At 43.5% G+C, this 15434-nt stretch overlaps 1 protein-coding gene across 1 annotated transcript in view; it reads left to right on the top strand.

Moving 5' to 3' along the window:
• The window catches only part of VPS35 (VPS35 retromer complex component), a 28774-nt gene extending 15984 nt beyond the window's left edge, over positions 1-12790 (top strand). Inside the window, exons 9-17 of the mRNA XM_004371629.1 lie at positions 2-98; positions 204-352; positions 2390-2597; positions 3166-3321; positions 6270-6392; positions 8212-8391; positions 8868-9107; positions 9544-9687; positions 11831-12790. Of these exons, the coding sequence (XP_004371686.1) occupies positions 2-98; positions 204-352; positions 2390-2597; positions 3166-3321; positions 6270-6392; positions 8212-8391; positions 8868-9107; positions 9544-9687; positions 11831-12010 (1477 nt within the window). The 3' untranslated portion in view covers positions 12011-12790. The remainder of the gene's footprint in view (position 1; positions 99-203; positions 353-2389; positions 2598-3165; positions 3322-6269; positions 6393-8211; positions 8392-8867; positions 9108-9543; positions 9688-11830) is intronic.
• Positions 12791-15434: the final 2644 nt, after the last annotated feature.

Below are 15434 nucleotides of genomic sequence, written 5' to 3'. Positions count from 1 at the left end.
GATTAGCTTTATTTGCTCACCGTGAAGATGGACCTGGAATCCCAGCAGATATTAAACTTTTTGACATATTTTCACAGCAAGTGGCTACAGTAATACAGGTTTGTATGGCTTTTCTCCTAAGTACTAGAAGGTTTGAAACTTCTCTGCTATTAGATTCTTTTGTAATGTTTAAAATAAATGTTATGGTTTTCTAAATATTCCAGTCTAGACAAGACATGCCTTCGGAGGATGTTGTATCTTTACAAGTCTCTCTCATAAATCTTGCCATGAAGTGTTACCCTGATCGTGTGGACTATGTTGATAAAGTTCTAGAAACAACAGTGGAGATATTTAATAAGCTCAATCTTGAACAGTAAGTCAAAGTTACATTTTGTAAAAAACCCTCAGCACATTTTAGTCCCAGATTTGCTTTTCTTTCTCAGTTTCTTTTTGGAATGTCTGCATTTCTCTTAAGTGTTCTGTTAGATTGCCATGCTTGGTGCTAATCGGGGCAGAAAGGGGCAGCCAGATACTGGGTTGGGTACACTGATGAAGTGGTAGCATTCACAGACCATAGGCAGTCTTCAGGAACTGGTGTCTCCGATTCAGACCCATTTCTATGTATGAATGAGTTTTTCAACTGGTCAGGGAACTATTTACATCAAGCAGTACTTCCATAAGAAGTGATTTCCTACAAAAGAATAAATTGTGAAAAGTTAGAGGCTTATATGTATAAGTTGTAGAAATTAAATTGGTTTAAAATATGTTTCTGTTGGGAGCGTTGATTTTTATTCCATCAAGGATAGCATTCTGTTCCCTGCTTGGAGCTTCCTCAGTATGCTGTCCTGGCCCTGTGGCGCCCTCCAGCGGCTACTGTGGGCAACTCTGACTCTGTTACCTTTTCCCTGTGGTCTCCTTACTGACTCTACACCCCCACAGGTCAAGCCAGGCTCCCCATTTTCTCTCCGTTATTCATAATTTCACTTCACATAGTCTCTCTCCTTTCTGTCTTCCTTCCAGAGGCTCAGCTGCAACTGGAAAATTTCTTCTTCGACCTCTTTTTATTCCCCTTTATTCTTTTGGTCACTCCCATTCTGGAGGAACTGAAAAACAGTTCAGATTTTTAATGATAAGTGTGAGAGAAAATTTTAAATGATGTGCGTCTATATCTTCTCTCACCAGGCAAGTTTTAAAGTAAAATTAGACAAAATGAAGAATTCGAAATAAATCCTGACCTGTGAACTCTTATAATGTCCAGATAGGCTTCAGTCTCTATGGATTGCTCCTACAAGCTCCTACCTTAAATTCTACCTGCTTTTTCTTAATTACCATCCTCTGATGCAGAAAAAAGGAGCCCTGGTGGCACACTGATTAAAGCGCTTGGCTGCTAACTGAAAGGTCAGTTGCTTGAACTCAGCAGCCACTCAGCAGGAGAAAGATGTGGCAGTCTGCTTTGGTAAAGAGTACAGCCTTGGCAGTCCTATCGGGAAGTTCTGCTCTGTCCTGTAAGGGTCACTGTGAGTCGGAATCTACACGACGGCAGTAGGTTTGGTGGATTTTGGATGCAGAAAAAAGGAGTTTATGTATTTTTTTCTTTTGTTGAATGGCTGGTTTTGCAGAGATTTCTTTCTTACTTTCGACATGAACATATGGTGCTCGTCGGCTGCCCTAGGAATCTAACAGCCACTTGAGTTCTGTTCTTAGAAGTGCCATTAAATTCTAGACAGTCATCTTAACTCCAGGTTACAGTCTGTCATGAGGTGGAAACGCTTACAGTCGACCCTCTGTATCCGTGAGCTTCGCATCCACGCATTCAACCACCGCGTATCAAAAATATTGAGGGTGAAAAAAGAAAGTTCCAAAAAGCAAAACTTGAATTTGCTGCACCCAGAACAAAATCCACATGAATAAAATGTGTAAGCATCCCCTGCTGTAGCCTCCCACCGTTTCACAGATCTTCGGTCTCTCTCCAGCCCTCCTGTGATCGTAGTTTGCCTCACATTGTGTCATGGTTCCCTAAGTGATACGGTACAACCGCCATTTCCATAGTGTTTGCGTTGTTTGGGGTATTACAAGTCAGCTAGAGATGATTTAACGTCTCCGGGAGGCTGTGCATAGGTTATATGCAAACACTGTGCCGTTTTATATAAGGGACTGGAGCATCCGAGGAACCAGCCTCCCTCCGATACTGAGGGACGACTGTCTATTTTATTTTCTATCAGCGGTGTTTAGCTGGGCATCCTTGTCCTTTGAAAGGTCATTGGAGGATTTTTGGATGGTGTGATTCACTTGAACCATTTCCATCTATGCAGAAATGAAAATTTTCTAATTTTTATGAAACAGGTGCTATTTGAGTATGTAGAGAGTTAAGTTTTTTTTTCAGTAAAGGGCTCTGTTTTTCTTTTTGTAGTATTGCTACCAGTAGTGCGGTTTCCAAGGAGCTCACCAGACTTTTGAAGATACCGGTTGACACTTACAACAATATTTTAACAGTTTTGAAATTAAAACATTTCCACCCACTGTTTGAGTACTTTGACTACGAGTCCAGAAAGAGCATGAGTTGTTACGTTCTTAGCAATGTCCTGGATTACAACACAGAAATTGTCTCTCAAGACCAGGTAAGAGAACACCAGCATACCCTGTGTATCGGGAAACGGAGACACTGTAATTACTGCTTAGACCTGGGACCCAGGACGGGAGGTGGGAGGGGAGGGGAGTTTAATACATTAAAAAAAAAAAAAGTTACAAGTAGCTTATTTATTATGTAAATTAGAATAGAGCTGTGTAAAAAAGAAATTGTAAAACGCCTATAATCCGAGCAGGAAGAGAATAACGACTGTTACCTAACATTTTGTGTATCTCTCTCCAGACTTCTGTCTCTGGATGTGTGTGTCGACATACATATACCTTCTTCCAAATTTTGTAGTTTGACACAACTAGAAACACTTTTGACAGTGGCTTTATATGCTGATGGAGCCCTGGTGGCGCAGTGGTTAAGAGCTTTGCTGCTAACCAAAAGGTCGGCAGTTCAAATCCACTAGCCGTTCCTTGGAAACCCTATGGGGCAGTTCTGCTCTGTCCTGTAGGGTCTCTGAGTCGGAATCGACTCGATGGCAGTGGGTTTGGTCTTTTGGTTTTATATGCTGATGGTTTAACCCCAGTGGGTTTCTTGTTTCCCATTTACAGGTGGATTCGATAATGAATTTGGTATCCACGTTGATTCAGGACCAGCCAGATCAACCTGTAGAAGACCCTGATCCCGAAGACTTTGCTGATGAGCAGAGCCTTGTAGGCCGGTTCATCCACCTCCTGCGTTCTGAGGACCCCGACCAGCAGTACTTGGTATGAGTTAACTCCTGCTGTAAGCCTTCCTCAGCTCCGAGTGGAGACACATGTAGGAGTGTTTAAACTGCTGGGATGCAGCTTGTGGTCCGGAAAGGTTTTCAGACAATTGCAAGTGAATGAAAGACTGTTTCAGTGGCATCCTTAGGTCTTTACTCTCTATATAAATGTGTAATTGTTTGTAAACAACCCAAAACCCACTGCCGTTGGGTCTATTCTGACTCCTAGTGGCCCTACAGGACAGAGTAGAACTGTCCCATAGAGTTTCGAAGGCTATAAATCTTTTCAGAAGCAGACTGCCATGTCTTTCTCCCTCAGAGTGACTGGTAGGTTTGAGCCACCAACCTTTTTGGTTAGCAGCCGAGCACTTAACCGCTGTGCCCCCAGTTCTCTTTGTTTGTAAACAAGTGAGAAGTCAGTTTCTCTAGTGTCTTTTGAAGGCTTGAGTCTCAGAGAAAAGCCTGTCTGCCTTTAGTTGGGTGTCTCCGGATTAGTCCAGGTTGGTTTTCTTTTTTGAGCTCGTCACTTTCAGAAATGTTTGGTTGTTTATCGTAGTAAACTTTATAAGAAGCATCATCTTTATGTTCAGTAGTATTTGTGTTCGTAAGGTTTTCAAATATATTTATTTGCCACACTGGAAATGTATAAAAAGAGTAAAATTCAAATTGCCTTTTTCTTAACCTTTTTTTCCTGGAAAGAATAATCAAATGAGGTTCTCTCTTTCTTTATCATTAAAAACCCACTGCCATCGAGTTGATTTCAACTCATAGCAACCCTGTAGGACAGAGTAGAACTGCCCCGTAGGGTTTCCAAGACTGTAAATCTTTATGGAAGCAGGCTGCCACATCTTTCTCCCACAGAGCAGCTGATGGGTTCAAACTGCTGACCTTTTAGTTAGCAGCCGAGCGCTGTAGCCACTGTGCCACCAGGGCTCCTTCCTGTATCGTTAGTCCTCAATAAATGTTTGTGAAATGAGCAAAACGTGTTGCCCGAGTAGGAGTACTAGCTGTTGATACTAGATAGTAGTCACCGGGACGACTGTTTAATTATTGTTCCGGCAAAGCAGTTTGACCACTGCTGGAAGAATGAGGGAGGCGAAGGTTAGGCTACTGTAACGAAGAGCGCCTTTATTTGAGGACGAGACATCATGCCTTCTCTGACTTTGTCACAGTTGACACTCTTGTACTCCTTCACAACTGGTGTGGTAAAATAAGAGGCTGATTCTCGTCGCTGTGGATGATAGTCTTTCAGTTGGCTTTGTGACACGTTCTGAGTGCTTTGCACTGTGTGACTGGCTGATTGTTCAGGTATTTTAACTGGTTCCTTTACGTTTCCGTGTGTAGTAGACAGGTTTGGTGTGTTTTTTTTTTTTTGTGTATATGTATTTCTGTTGTTGTCAGGCGCCGTCAGGTCAGTTCCCACTCATAGCGACCCCATGCACAGCAGAACGAAACACAGCCCTGTCGTGTGCCGTCCTCACAATTGTTACGTTTAAGCTCGTTGTTGCAGCCGCTGTGTCCATTTATGTCGTTGAAGATCTTCCTCTTTTTCGCTGACCCCCACTTTACCAAGCATGATGTCCTTCGCCAGGGACTGATCCCTCCTGATAACATGTCCAAAGTCTGTGACACAAAGTCTCGCCGTCCTGGCTTCTAAGGAGCATCCTGGTTGACCCATACCCATTGCTGTTGAGTCGATTCCAACTCACAGCGACCCTACAGGACCGAGTAGAACTACCCCTAGGCTTTTCTAGGCTGTGATCTTTATGGATGCAGACTGCCACATCTTTCTGCTGTGGAGCTGCTTTTGGGTTTGAACCGCCAACCTTCTTGTTAGCAGCCGAGCGCTGTATATAAATATATAGAGAGAGGCATTTGTATGTTTTCATTTTCTGTTGTTTGCTAAATGCAGTAGTTAGAAAGATGCCTTTCACATGTGGCCAATTGGACATGCCCATGTGCAGAGAGACTGTTCGGCTAGGATCGTTATCTCTGACCTTCCCCAGGGTCTCTCCTTGTCTCTACTGGATCCGAGAGACTCGTAAAACCTGAGCGTGTCAGGCATCCTCTTTGCGCTCTGGGTGCTGTTCTTGTAAGTTTTCTGAAACAACCAGGCATTGGTTTCTGAAGCGTGTTAGCATTTCCCTCGATGTGAACGGTCTTGGTATTTTTCTGAATTAGGCAGGGTGACGTGCCAGCAGTGTGCGTGCAGCTGTGCTCGTACCCTAATCGTAGTCGACGCTTGCTGAGCGCGCGCCTTGTGCCAGGTCCTGGTAGCACTGGAGTGTGTTCTTAGTTGCTCTTCCCCACAGCGTCGTGAGGACGGAGCCGGTGAGAGCCGGAACGCGACGGGAGCGCCGTGTTTGTCCCGTCCCGTGAGGTCTCTGCCTCTGCAGGGTGCTGTCTCACCACCGTCTGTCACTCCTTTCAGTGGAAAATATTTGCGTTTTCCTTCTCTGACAGGTTCTGCTTTACACAGTTTCTGGCTTTCGCAGGTTTCACTCTATAATACTCTTGGTTTTCAAATAAAACTTGCGACTAAGAGAAGATAAATAATTTCCCCAGGGTCACACAATAGTACTAAGAATCTACTTTTGAATACAAGTCTGTCTTATTTCAGAGCCTGCGCTCTTTATCGACACAGGATACTTGTACACGTGTGTATGAAACTATCTTTGGATCTGACCTGTGCCATGACTAGCCGTGTGACCTCGGGTAGGGTACATAACTTTGCTGAACCTCAGGTTTCACCGTTGGTGAACCTCTTGGGTGATTGTGATGACTTGGCAAGATTAGAAATGTGAAGTATCTGCTGTAAAGCCTGACACAGCATATGTAACCAAAAAATGGTAGCACTGGTGAGGATTAGAGCCTCATTTAAATTTGTAAATGATTAACCACAGTGTGGAAAAGAGGCTTGATTTTTTTCTCTTTTTCTTTAATGTTCAGATTTTAAACACAGCACGAAAACATTTTGGAGCTGGTGGAAATCAACGGATTCGCTTCACACTGCCACCTTTGGTGTTTGCAGCGTATCAGCTGGCTTTTCGCTACAAAGAGAACTCTAAAGTGGTGGGTTTACTTTAAGTTCTGTACTTTTTCCTTTCTCCTGACTGTGTTTGCGCTAGTTTAACTGTTGATTCATTACTCATCCTGATGTGAGTGTTCCCAGCAGTGATGTTGGAAGATCACGTACCAGCCGAGGGATCGCTTAAAACCACCTAGAAATGAACGATAAAGCAGTTTAAATCCATGCTAGAACTTTGCCCTTTCCTTCTTTAAAGATCACTTGTGAGACATTGATAGATTTATTACAGAGTCAGTCCAAGATATTTGAGTCTTTGTAAGAACAATTTTATTTTCTTGGAGTGTTTGAAGTACCGATTCCAAAGTGATGCAACAACCTCCTGCAGACATTGCAGGTACTGAGCAGATCAGACCTCCTGTAAGTTAGCTTGGCCTAGTGAAAGGGCCTCTAACAGCACGTAATGGAATAATTTCATGAGTTGTGTGCATTTTTTATGAGCTTATTCATTTTACAAACTAAATCACGGCTTAAGTCTTCAGGGGTATAGTTTTGAAGAACACACCTCAGTTTATCGTATATGAAAGTTGGCTAGTCAGGCTTATTTAAAGAAACAAATCACAGTAAACTTAGTTTTCTAATAATGGGGAAGAAAGATTTCATCAGTAGCCCTACCAGTATGATATAACTGCTTTTGGCCAGTTTTATTAGGCCAGCCCCTCCTTCACTCCCTTTTCCAGCATTTCATGGGCAGATGTTTGTTACAGTAACAGCAATAATAACAGCTAGCATGTACTTAAACTATATACCATATGCTGCGCCAAGCACTATATATTTGGATTATTGTATTTAATCCTTATAATAAGGCTGTTGCCGTTAATCCTTTTTTTAAAATGAAAAGAACTGATTGATACTTTGATTGCTTTAAGAAGAAAAATGTGGATGGTGAAATATACAGATAATATATTTAACCATATTAGTTATTACTACAACAGTTAATCTTTTCAAAAATCAGATTGGCAAAGAAAGTTTAGCATTGACACAGGTGTGATGAGAATTCATTCTCTTCTACTACTAGTAGTGGGAATATGAATTATTACAGTCTTTCGAGAAAACTCTGACAGTAAGTAACTAGAGCCTTAAAAAATCCAATAATTCCACTTCTAAGAATATATACTAAGAAAATAAAGATTCGATAAAGCCTCGTGTATATAGATCATTCATTATGGTATTACAGATTATTTCGAAAAGAGAATAGTTAAGTAAATTATGCTGTGTCCAGTTTGTGCAGTATTTTGTAGTATTTGAAATGTTTTCGTACAACTTTTAGTATCATGAGGAAAATTGTTTTGAGAAGATAAGAGAAAAAGAAGTTGGATACAAATTATACGCAGTATGAACCCGATTGCATTTAACTCTGATTTTCAGTGAGCTTTTTAAAGTAGAATAGAAAACCATACGAAGATCCCTGTTACGTTAAAATGCATGTTTATGTTTCCACAGGAAAAAAGAAAAGACACTAACACTGGAATGTTGCCAGTGATTATCGCTGGGTGATAGATTTAGGGATGATTTTAATAAATTATTTTGTGTGTTTTCCCCAATTTGGGATTGTGTTATTTTTCCGATAAGAAAAAACAAACACCAAATGTATAAAAATCGCAAAGCCAGTCATCTCCAGCGGATGTTTGAGGAGACATCCCGTGTGGCTTACTTCACGTGTTCCGTAAACAAGACGTAGAAAGAAGGTGACGGGAAAACTGTGAGCTCACCTTGACCAAGTTCACTGTTTATTCTGTTGGACATTTAGAATCAAATGGATATTCTCCAGCTTAAGGTAATTTATGGTATTTTCTCTTGTTTCAGGATGACAAATGGGAAAAGAAATGCCAGAAGATTTTTTCATTTGCTCACCAGACTATCAGCGCTTTGATCAAAGCAGAATTGGCAGAATTACCCTTACGGCTCTTTCTTCAAGGGGCTCTCGCTGCGGGAGAGATTGGTTTTGAAAATCATGAAACAGTAGCCTATGAATTTATGTCCCAGGTGATGTTCTGTTCTCCTTTCTGGGTTGTTGAATGGGTTGTGTTGAGTTGGTTGCTTTTCTGTGGAAATGGTGGTAATGCACATAGATTTACCCTTCACTACTTTGGAACCTCTGACCACTAGTCATTTGACTGGCTCAGAGCTGCAGAGCTTATGAGATGCTGGTGCTGATAAAGTCTGCCATTTCCAAGTGTGTCACAGTAAGAGTGTTTCATGGGAAAACAGTTCCATTGTCAGTTCAGTTTGGGAGCCCTGGGTTAAACAAAGTTAAAGCAGGTTTCTTTGTTGTAAGACTGACTTGTCAGCGTGTTTACTGTGTTAGCCATGTCTTTGCCTCCCGGAGAGAGGGTGTAGCATGTTCTCATCTGAAGGGTCTGCAGACTTTCTCCGAGGGGGAAGGTCTGGTGGGGTGTACTTTAGACAGTGCTGGAGTGGATGGTGGCTCCCTGAAGCCCCTTGTGCTTTGTGTCCACCAGGCCTTTTCTTTGTATGAAGACGAAATCGGCGACTCCAAAGCCCAGCTAGCTGCCATCACCTTGATCATTGGCACTTTTGAGAGGATGAAATGCTTCAGTGAAGAGAACCATGAGCCCTTGCGGACTCAGTGTGCGCTTGCTGCCTCCAAACTTCTGAAGAAGCCTGACCAGGGCCGGGCTGTGAGCACCTGTGCCCACCTCTTCTGGTCTGGCAGAAACACAGACAAAAATGGGGAGGAGGTAAGGTGGGGGTCTTTGTGACCACGTCACAGGAGAGGGGTCGTTAACCAGGATCAGCTGCCGCGGCCTGGTGCCTGGCTTGGGGGATGGGGGGCATTTGGAGTGCTTGGAAATCTGACCCAAAATTGCTTTGTTTTGTTAAAAAAAAAAAATGGAAGTGGGGAGTAACACTGAGAGTCTTGTCCTGTGGTGAAACCTCCACTTTGAAGATATTGTAACAAAGCGACTGATAGCGTAGCAAGTTACACTACTACCTTTTGTTTTTAAATATAGTTATATACTTGAAAAAAGAAAGAGTGAGGGGGCTTTAAATCTGACGTGTCCCTTTAGACCATGAAAGAAGCCCTGTAGTGTTGTTTATTTCCTTGTGTGAAATGGGCGTTTTTGATTCGTTAACCACTTCAGTGTCTCTCCCACCCCCACCCTTTTATTGTAGCTTCATGGAGGCAAGAGGGTAATGGAGTGCCTGAAGAAAGCTCTAAAAATAGCAAATCAGTGCATGGACCCGTCTCTACAAGTGCAGCTTTTTATAGAAATTCTGAACAGATACATCTATTTTTATGAAAAGGAAAATGATGCGGTAAGTGAACTACTAAAGCATTTACTTTACTTTTACTCGTAGTTACGAGTCACTTCCGACTCATGGCGACCCTATAGGACAGAGCAGAACTGCCCCATAGGGTTTCCATGGAATTCCAACGGGCAGCTTTCTGGTTAGCAGCCGAGCTCCCAACCACTGCTCCGCCAGGGCTCCATTAGAGCATTGCTGTTGTTGGTAGGTGCCATCGAGTTGGTTCCGGCTCATAGCGACCCTTTGTACAACGGGATGGAATGCTGTCCGGTCCTGCGCCGTCCTCACAGTTGTTATGTGTGAGCCCGTTGTTGCAGGCACTGAGCCCGTTGTTGCAGCCACTGTGTCAGTCCATCTGGTCAAGCGTCAAGCCATTGGAGCGTTAGTGAACTAATAAAACGTTAGTTGTGAGCATAAGAGCAGGCTGTGGGTTTCTGTCCTGAATCTAAGGCCTCCTCTTTTGCTCTAAGGGTTACTAAGATGTATTGAATTTTTATTGACTTTGCTTTCCTCATTCTCCAGATCATTTCATTGTGTTACTCTTTTAGTGGGAGTTTGGGGAACCGTATGGATGGTGCAAATGGTTAACGTGCTCACCTGCTAACCAGAAGGTTGGCGGTTGGAGTTCACCCAGTGGTGTCTTGAAAGAAAGGCCTGACCGTCTGCTTCCAAAGAAAGCATCCATCGAAATCCTATGAAACGCGGTTCTTTGACACAAATGCCATCAGAATCGGTTTAATGGCAACTGGTTGGTTTTTGGCTGGATGCGATCGACAATTTGGACTACTCTTACTCAGATTTGGCTTTTACTTGGATATTTATAGCTCAGTTCATGGGTCTTGTGTTCTGTGTTAACAGCTTCTTCCTATTTGGGTTCTTCGTGATCTCTGTGGGTAGGGATCACGTCTGTATCTGTTCATCACTTCATCCTCAGCTGTTCTGTAACACTGCCTCTCGTGGGTATTTTGTAAAAATCTTAATTATTAATTAGTCAATGGGTGGACAGATGGAATTCCTTTGCCTGGAAACTTAAATCTTACACCCCCAAAGTGTATCTTGATATTAGTTTCGTGCCCATTTTGCTCTCTGTCAGTTTTATGTTTGTTCAGTCAGGTTTTCTTGGGAATTTGAATTCTAAATATTTACCTTTTTACCAGAAAGCAGAGAGCGCTTTTGCTTTCGTTTGTTGTGTGTATTGAGTCGATCTGCTTGATTGCATGCACTGCTGTGGTCCAGTCTCACTGTTCTCAAATGACCAGAGTAGATGAATGTCCCACGTTAGCTCCTTATTGCTCAGATTGTGCTCGGCGATGGTGAAGGTGTGTCGTGTGGTCTTTTCCTGCCGAGAAACAAACGTGTGTAGAAGCCGTTTCCCTTCCTGTTCTTGGGAGCGTTGATACATACAAAGTTTATCATTCTCATACTTTCTGTTTACAATGTCAGCGTTTGCAGAGTCTACCTACTGGTTTCTTTATTCTCCAAAATCCTTATAAATGCCCTTTGTAGTGTTGTTCTGTGAGGAAGGAAAGAACAGCCTTGTCAGTGGGTTGCTGATTCGCTCTTGGATAAATATTGAATGCCTCCGTGGTGCCAGGTGCTGTGTGACATGCTGGCGGTACAGAGGTGAACAAGAGAGATGTGGTCCCTACCCTCACCATGGAACCTAGAGGTTTTCACTGAGGAGTCTCGATCAAATCAGTTCTTCTCTCTAGTGGAAGACCAGTTATGTGCAAGAAAATTCTCATTTCTTTTGCTTAGGATGTTATGTAAAATAGTCACTGTCTGTTGGAAAAATACAAAATAACTTTAAAATGCCAAATAGTAGGCTGATTTGCCATCATGTACAAGTTTAGAATACTTCCTAAATGCATTATCTTTTACCAGAATAGTACTGGTCAAGGTTTGTGGATTAAATAAGTTTGTGCTTTGGTTCTTTTACTGGCTCGTGTGGCTTTGACTTTGTTTATTAAGGTTTTACGTATATATGTATATAACCAATAGTTGTTACCCAAACCGGGAGTCAGGCTCTCATCTCTCTTCTCGTGGTTACTGTGGTAATTGATGAGAATAGCACAAGCTCTTCTCCACAGTTCTGTTGAATTATCTTTTGTGGCACACACGTGATCATGAACTTGTACATACTCTTTTGTAGGTAACAATTCAGGTTTTGAACCAGCTAATCCAGAAGATTCGAGAAGACCTCCCAAATCTAGAGTCCAGTGAAGAAACAGAACAGATTAACAAACATTTCCACAACACGCTGGAGCACTTACGCTTGAGGCGGGAATCGCCAGAATCTGAGGGGCCCATTTATGAAGGTCTCGTCCTCTGAAAAGGAGCCGGGCTCTCATCCTCCTTTCCATTCACATCCTGTGAGGGTTTTCCTCTCCTCGGTTTCCTGTCCCTAGATCGTGCCTTTCAGAAACGCTGAGGTAGGTTTCCCGTTTCTCACCTGTCGTGTGGTTTACCCAGCACCTCCAGACTCTCACCTTCAAGACCTTAAGAAAGTTATTCACTTCATAAGTGTTCAGGTCTGTCTGACCACCCCAAGTAGCATGACTGATCTGCTATTGAAAATTCCTGTGATCTGTTAAAAAAAAACAAAAAAAAACCACTGATCTCGACTGCTAATGAAGCTTTCTTCCTTGTTTTCTTTCCATTGTCGATTGTGTAATTTTTCTCATTACTGGAAGTACTAACCCAGAAGTGTCTGTCTCTTTGTTCTCTAGTCCAGCCTGAGATTAAGTCTGAGGAAAGGGTTACTGTATGTGGAATTCAGCTTGGGCTTTTCCCTAAATGCAAGATGAGGCCATGTGTAATATTTTCTCTAAAACTAGAATATATTAATGCATGTTTGAAGATTTTAAAGTACGACGGTCGAAACCAGAAGCTATATTTTGCATATTTGGACTCAGCCATCCATTAAGAACCTATGTTGTCCTCTGGGCATATTTATCAAAATAATTTTGTTCTAAATAGTATAAAATAGAAAATTTGTGATCTATATAATTTATGTAAACCTTCATTATTGTAAATTTAGGGGAAAATGCACCACACAGTTACCATGATTTTTTTTTTTCCACCAGTGAAACAATAAAGTTGCTATTAACAATTTTGGACATTTGTACCTTCCATACTATTTCGAGTCATCAAAGGAGCTAGTAGAATGCCTGCGGAGTTGAACAGCCGTTTTCACGTATTCATAGAGGTCAGTTGTTCAACTTCAGTTTGAAGCACATACTGAGCAAGGCACCATCTGCCCTTCAGCCATTCCTCCCGTTTGCTTTCCTCGGCTGTCCTCTGCTTGTTCTAGGCATGACGAGTCCACATTAACTCTCCGAAGGCTCAGCACCTATATTCGTTTTCTACTGTGTGACAAATTATCCCAAAACTTAGTATCTTAACCTCACAATTTCTCTGAGTCAGGAATTTGGGAGCAGCTTCGCTGGTGCTTCTAGCTCAGGGTTCTCATGAGCTTGCAAGGTGGGGCTGCAGTCATCTGAAGGTGTGGCTGGGGCAGGAGGATCTGCTTCCATGCTGACTCACATGGCTGTTGGCTGGAGGCCTCAGTTCCTCCTCTTGTGGGCCTCTCTGTAGGGCATAGCGAGTGTTCTCACAACACAGCAGCTGACTTCCCCAGGGTGAGTGATCCAGGAGAGCAAGCAAGGAGGAAGGCCCAAATGCCTTTTTATGACCTAGCCTTGGAAGGGACTGTCATTTCACCTTAATTCTGTTAGAGTCACGAAGTCCAGCCCACACTCGAGATAAGGGGAATTGAGCTCCACTTGAACAGAGAAGTAGCAATTCTCCACACTTCATCATCTGCCCACCCAATGATAGATCTCTAGCACTTGGTAAGTCAGAGTCAGTACCATTAAAAGATACCAAGCATGCCGGGCTTTTCTGTGGTATGTACCTCTTAGTCCCACAAACCTTTTCTGTTCTTTGAAGGTGTTAATTTACCACGTAATCCCGATTATGGATTTATAGATTAGAGGTTGTCATGTCCATTTTATTCCCGTTTCATGAACTACAGCTGAAAAAGGAAAGAGGTGATTCAAGGAGAATCATCGCGTGCTTAGGAGGAGAGGCGGGTCAGAGGTAAGATCATGGCTGTATGGAGTGTAGGGTGTCTCACCTTTTCTGGGCTGATGGGAAGGGACCAGATTAAGAAAACCAGAGGTCTGCTAATGGTCATCACTTGTGAGCTGCTGTATTGAACAAAAACTGAGCACCTACTGTATACCAGACACAGCACTGAATATAAAGGGGACAAGGTAACGGTCCCTGGCGTCAAGAAATTTAATCCGATGTGAGGAAAGACCAGCGGTTACAGAGTACGATCAGGGTAGGGCTTTCGGGAACTGGGGGGCGTGAGGAAGAGCCCGGAGCAGAGTGTGTGAGTTCTCACGGGACTTCACAGTAAATCCTAGGGCCTTTCCAGCCTGGGTGAGGCTAACGCTTGACCTGACTCTTCGTATTTAACGTATTTACCACTGGAAGCCTGGAGTGTGAGGACTGAAGCCGGTTAAACTCTGAACTCTCTGTAATAAGTACAAAAGCTGACTAAGCTTTGAAAGACTTGCAGCAGTTTGACAGTTGTTTCAGTCTGTTGAATCTTAATTATAAAAGATCTGTGCTTGTATTCTTATGTCTGCTTCTCCCCGCATTGTTCTAGTAATTTTTCTTGTACAGCAAACCTGTGAGAGCCAAAAGTCGACGGGACTGCCTTGTTTTTCCAGGTCTCGCCGGATTTCTGCCTTGGACAGGGTGCAGTCTTACCACTTCTCTCTCCCTCTCTTTTAGTGGAAAATACTTGAGTTTTCCTTTTGACAGTTTTCTGCGTTAGACAGGTTCCAGCTTTTGCAGGTTTTATCGTATCTTACAAAAAGTACAAGTCCGTAAGAGAGTAGCGGGGAGAATCCTTCACAGATGGGTAGAGGCTCCGAGCCAGAGGGCAGACTTGGTGCTGAGTGACATTGAACCCCAAGACCGGGAGATAGTCACGGTCAAGAGGGTGCGCCTGGCGGGTGGTAGGAGTAGGTGACCCTCTCTCCCTGAGATGTCTGCTGTGGCAGGATATTCCCGCCCTGCGTCCCCGCGTAGGAAACAGCGATTCTGGGAGTCTAGGTGATGGTTGCTTCACCTGGAACCTCATGTTTCCAACAGGTCCTCAAGCAATCACCCTGTGGGTGAAGGGCCCTGGCTGGGTGGGAGGCTGAGACGCCTGTGGGTGAAGGGCCCCGGCTGGGTGGGAGGCTGAGACACCTGTGGGTGAAGGGCCCCGTCTGGGTGGGAGGCTGAGACACCTTGGGTGCAGCTGAGAGGGAGGTGTTTCATTGCCCAGGCACCACAGAGTGCTCTGACGGAGAGTGGCGGATGGTCCCAGTGAAGTCCCCTGCACTCTGAGAGCCATGGAGGAGGGACTCTGACAGACACGGGTAAGTGCGCCTTCAGGGGCGCTGAGGGGTTTAAACAAAGTCTTGGTTTTGGAGGGTTCTTCTGTCACACTTGCTCTCATTCTGGGAATCTTAAGGGAATATGTTGACGTAGAATGGAATTGAAAGGATTTCCCAACAGAATTGATGATGGGAGTCCCAGACCACATACTGTGAGTGAAAGGTGAGACCTCTGAAGAAGGCAGCCTTTGTGTTTGCTGGGGTCGACCCTGTGGGGGTGCCCTGTGTAACCTGACCCTATGAATGCTGGTCAATTTCCAATAGTCCAACTAGCCCAAGCCAGAGCTGGCCCGCCCT

This window comes from Trichechus manatus, unplaced genomic scaffold, assembly GCF_000243295.1.
Source record: "Trichechus manatus latirostris isolate Lorelei unplaced genomic scaffold, TriManLat1.0 scaffold00014, whole genome shotgun sequence".
Classification (NCBI taxonomy): domain Eukaryota; kingdom Metazoa; phylum Chordata; class Mammalia; order Sirenia; family Trichechidae; genus Trichechus; species Trichechus manatus.
The sequence above is the reverse complement of the archived record's forward strand: the minus strand, read 5'-3'. Positions and strand labels throughout refer to the sequence as shown.